This window comes from Apis dorsata, unplaced genomic scaffold (assembly GCF_000469605.1).
Source record: "Apis dorsata unplaced genomic scaffold, Apis dorsata 1.3 scaffold_407, whole genome shotgun sequence".
NCBI classification, from domain to species: Eukaryota; Metazoa; Arthropoda; class Insecta; order Hymenoptera; family Apidae; genus Apis; species Apis dorsata.
In genome coordinates, this window is record NW_006263665.1 from 281,399 (window position 1) to 286,741 (window position 5,343).

General features: G+C 35.1%; 1 protein-coding gene across 1 annotated transcript in view; it reads right to left on the minus strand.

The window, feature by feature from the left end:
• Positions 1-1,543: 1,543 nt before the first annotated feature.
• Positions 1,544-5,343, minus strand: part of LOC102676927 (daf-12-interacting protein 1-like) — a 10,406-nt gene continuing 6,606 nt past the window's right edge. The window contains 4 exon segments of the mRNA XM_031512285.1: positions 1,544-2,155; positions 2,288-2,542; positions 2,757-3,251; positions 4,474-4,607. Of these exon segments, the coding sequence (XP_031368145.1) occupies positions 1,949-2,155; positions 2,288-2,542; positions 2,757-3,251; positions 4,474-4,607 (1,091 nt within the window). The 3' untranslated portion in view covers positions 1,544-1,948.

Sequence of the window (5,343 nt, forward strand, 5' to 3'; positions counted from 1 at the left end):
GGTTAAAAAGCGCGGAGTAAAAAGGTACGGATTCAGGGACCATTGACCGATCCTCTTTGCCGGTCGGTTTTTGCGAGTTCTTCCTACGACGTCTCTTTCCTCTCTAAATCTTTTCTCGTTTCAATTTCTCAAGCCGCTTAGCCTCTCGATTCGTCCCCTTCCTCCTTCCACCCTTACTCGATTCGATCTTCGTTTCGCGGAACTCGTGCGTGCACCTTTCATCATTCTTCGCTCTATGATCTTTTGCCTCAAAGCAAATTGAATACTTCTTTAACTATCTTTCAATTCATTCGCCGCAAAATAACGATCATATATTAATAATTTGATTATGATAATCGAAATATTTTCGAGATCTTATAAAAATCTTCTTTTTTTTGCTTTTAAAATTTTAAAATAAGAAACAAGTTTATTTTAGATTTCAATTGAAGATAGCAATGACTACGATGTGTCGAGTGTGATTAATTTAGCTATGACCTCTTAATCCGCCATCCGTGTCGTAATGATTCAATTGAAACAATTAGTCGATTAATGGCTCTATTAACTATTGTTTTTTCACCATTTCTTTTCAAATATTAACTTCTATGCAATTTTAAGAGAAATCTCTATTGTTTTTTTTTTTTTATTATTATTACCAAAATATAAATTGAACAGTATAGTATAATCTAATGATATTTCGTTAACTTATCCTTGTTGAATTGAATTATCTCAGGATGAATGAAAACGAAAAAATGTATTTCAGAGAGTCCTTGTAAAATATCCTGGAGTATTCTTCAACGTGTTTCGACTTGGTTGCCGAACCGTGCTGCTTTGCCAATTCCACGACGTGCTAAAGTTAGCGTATAGTCAGCGCGGAGCCAAGTGTACGATCTGAAGGAGCAAGAAGGAGCACGAGAAAACGTATGGAGAAACGAAAGAGAGATGTGGATGGTGGATAAGATAGAAATAGAGAGAGAGAAAAAAAATGAGTCAACGAAAAATAGAAGAGAGGGAAAAGAAGATGAAAGGTGTAGGATTCATGAAAGAAAATGAAGGAAAAAGAAAATGAGGTATAGACGAAAGGAAAATATGGTCTTTTTTAGGAGAAAAAAAAAAAAAAAAAGAAGAAAAGAGAAAGAGAAAGGTAGGAAGAGCGAGAACAGCCGTCTGTGGGTGGAAGACACTCGAGACAGTATTTATCGTAGCCAAAGTAATGAGCCACTCGGAGTATTAATAACCTGACCGCGGTGTAACGCTAGAGGTTTAGAATAAACGCGGGAACGCGGTGCAATTAGATGTCTGTGAGCGTCTTCCGGTATTCTGATTGTGATACTTTCCTTCTAAAACATTCTTCTACTCGTTACATTATAATTTATGATTTAAAATATATGTTGTCTATCTTTCTTATTTGAAACATTATTGTGATTAATATTAGTAAAACTTTTATTTCATTACGATGTTTTTTTTTTTTTTCTAGAAAAAGAAAGAATAAAAAAGAAAGAAACGAGGGGAAACAAGAACCAGAGTTGAATCTTTGTGGTTCTTTAAATCTGATTTCGTAAAAATAAACATCGTAATCTCATTTAATTTCCACGGATGGTCAATCTAAGTATTCTAATCAATAATATATTCACTACGTTATAAAAATCTATTATCTATCACCAGAAGCGTTTTAGGAACATTGACTTTTTGGTAAAATCGCTTGTTACTTCTCTTCTGAAGTATGTCATTATCCATCAATGACTTCATTGACTTCTCGGTTATTTGTCCGTCTTGGTAGATTCCAAAGTAATTATTGTTTCTTTCGCTTTATAAAAATAGATGCAAAATAACCATCTATTAATCCGTTCGAATCAATTTTCAGACGATTTTCAACATTATCAACATCAAGATAAAAATATCACGTTGAATATTGTCAACGTACGAAGCTTGAATATCGTGCATGTCTTTGATAGTTTTTTTCTTCTTTCTTTCAGTCTGTTGCATTTGGATTTGTATAAGAAAATCCTCGGAAGACGCCTTGATCCATGGAAGCAAGGATTTGCTCAGGTACAGGAGACAGTCGCGGTCTCTCAGCTGTGAACGCTGTGTCGAAATACTTGGTATCTAAAGTATGGTCCAAAGCTGGTTTGAAAGGTGGTTCCAATTGCCTCCTTTCTAATCTATCCCACGGTAATGTCTAAAAGAGATATCAAATTGGATTAAAATTATGATAAAAATATTAATTACAAGGAATTGTCTCGATTTTAGATTCATTCAATTGTGGAATAAATTTTTATTCCATGCAATAATAATAACGATAATTAATTACTTGGAAGAAGGAGTGCAAAGCGATTTCGTGGCCAGGAAGCCTTTTCCCAGAATCCTTTTCCAGAAGGGCGATTAATATATCAGTTGAATCTTGGCTCAGGTAACGGGGTATGAACGGTCTTTCATTACATATACTCCAAAATAGCTCGTCCTCGTCGCAACCGGAGAATGGCGACTGTCCCGTGAGCATCTCGTACAGAAGCACGCCGTACGACCACCAATCGACTGCTTGATTGTATTTCAGTCCCTTTATGATCTGCAATGCGGAAACAGTTGGTCGGTTAACCGAAAGGAATCAATCTTATTGCGAGATCAAATTTAGTATTTTAATTTTGGAAATTAAACATCGGTTTACGGATACGCTGCACGCACGTTGATGTTAATTCAGATTTAATTATTCAATTCAGAAGAGAATGATGTTTCTATCGCACAAAGAAGTGATATTTTTAGTTACATTTTGTATTCGTTACCTCGGGAGCCATGTAATCAGGCGTGCCGCAGAAAGTATCGGCGGTTCTGTCGAGGAAAATTTGTAGCTTGCACATGCCAAAATCGGCTATTCTGATATGCCCTTCGTAATCTAGTAATACGTTGTCCAATTTCAAGTCTCTGTACACTATTCCTTTCTTGTGCAAGAAGTTCAAACCAGACCAGATTTCTGCTGCGTAAAATCGGGCCCTTGGTTCGGGGAAACGACCCGATTTTTGAATATGGAACATCAAGTCGCCGCCATTCAGGTACTCCATCACGAAGAACAAGTGAGAATCTGTCTGGAAGGTACAGAACAGGTGACAGAGGTATGGATGCCTCGTGGCAAGTGTCAGGACTTTTCTTTCGATCAAGGTACATTCCACGTCGTCGTCTTCGAGGACCACATCTTTCTTCAAACATTTCACCGCGTAAACACACTCGGTACCTCGCAGTTCGGCTAACAACACCTTTCCAAAACTACCTTTCCCTAGGACCTGGAGAAAAGTAACGAATGTTAATGTTTCTTATTTTTTCTGAAAATTCAGTTCACATTATTAATTTTTATTCATTATTCATTGTATATTCGTTCATACTGTTAAAGATAACCAAACATAACCTTTTAATTATGATTAAAGAAATAGGTTAGGATTAAAAAGATTATTGAAATAGATATGAGAAGAACTAAAAATCTATCAGGAGTAATTATTTTAGAGCAACGGTGATCTACAAAAGTGAGACAAGGTTCTGTTACCAGATGGAAATTCAGGTCTGATAGAGTAAAAATGGCACACGGTGGAAAGTTCACGCGTCTAAAGCGAGAGTACGCACGTGAGAGAACTCCTGACACGTTAAAAATAATGCGTTACGTGCTGCTAATTCGAGTGAGTCTATTTGCGTGTGGTTCACCGTAAAATCAAATTTGTTTCAAATATTTTTCTTAATAAATTTGTTTATTAACAAATGATGATTTAGATTTCAAAATTCTCTTATCTTTTGATTTAGATGTTCCAAGAAGTAAGATCTATTTTACGTATGAATTTCAACAACGTAGAACAACGAGCTGTTTTTTTACCAGATTGCTACCATACTACGTTTTTTGGCAGTGTGATCGCATTGGATCGATCTTGAAAAAAAAACTTGAAAATCGAACGTTCATACCTTCTCACCTAGATTATTTCGCGAGAATGTCTCGTGACATGTGTTTAATTCATACGCGATACAGGCATATATGTTTACTCGGATTAATTTTCATTCTAACGAGCCAAAACAGTTCGTAAATTTTCGAGAATTATATAAAAAATAGAGAAGAATCTCGTATCCAAAATTACATCATTAAATTCATTAAAAACGAAATTTAAACTCTTAAAATTATTATTTGCTTAAACTATTTCGATATTTCAATAATCCAAGGATAAATACATTTTTTGTTTTCCATGAAATATATTTTCCACATAATTACGGAAGTATTATACGAAATATAAACATTTCTTGTTATTTCAAATAAATTTATATAAAGATGTTTGCCGATAGAGGAAAGATTATTCGATGCATGCTTTTCATCATCTTATATAGCGGATAATAATTTGAGTATTTCATCAGCGAAATTTCCAACCGAGATCTTGGCATACATTCGAAAGTTGCACGTGTCACGGTGAACATAGTCATCGCGGCTAAATATCGTTCGCAATGATCGACAATCTTGCGCAGCGGACTCACTTTTAAAAAGTTAAAGTCTGTCACGTTGTATTTTTTGAACCTAGGCAGGTTTGTGGCCGGTGGGGTGATCCTTCCACTGGGGAAATGATCTGAAGAGTCTGAATTCCTCTGGTTGTCCGACGACTGTGAAGGTGCTGTGAGATCAAAAGTAAAAATACCATATCAATCGATCTGTCGTTTTTTACGAACAATTAACAAAAATTTTTTAAAAAATTATTATCATTAATAATTTTTATTTTCACAATAAATATAAATAATATAATAAATTGATCTTGCAATTGCATCTTCAATGTTTCAGGTCGTGCAAAATTCTCTTTTATAATATTGCAAACCTATTTGCTAATAATTAATAAAGAACTACAATTGAATAACAACTCATTAATGAGCAAAAAGATTATAAGATTTTTTTTGTTTGTAAAAAGAGAATACGAGTACATTGAATTTCCTTCTAAAGTTTACACCGAAGCCAAGAAATGTCTGATTCTCCGCTCAAATTTCAATTAATAAGCGCATTAATTGTTGGTAAGATCCTGGCACGTGAATATATTAGATGTTGGCCGATTGGCATTTCTCGAAAATAGAGCTGACCGTCCTATGACGTGTGCAAAATTTTGAGGAACGTGACACGAGTGATCGATTGGAGGACAGGTAGAACGATTATAACAGGTATAAGTAACAGAATCTGATTTAACGATGATTTAATTTTGATGAAATTACGGTATCATCCATCATATTATTTACCAGTTGGAGCGAAAATGGATTTATAACAGCCACGTGGAGTTACAGCGAAGTGTACAGATGAATATACTTCCTGGGCCAGCCAAGTCTGACTCTATGGGCCAACGTTCAAGATGAAATTCGAAAAAAAAA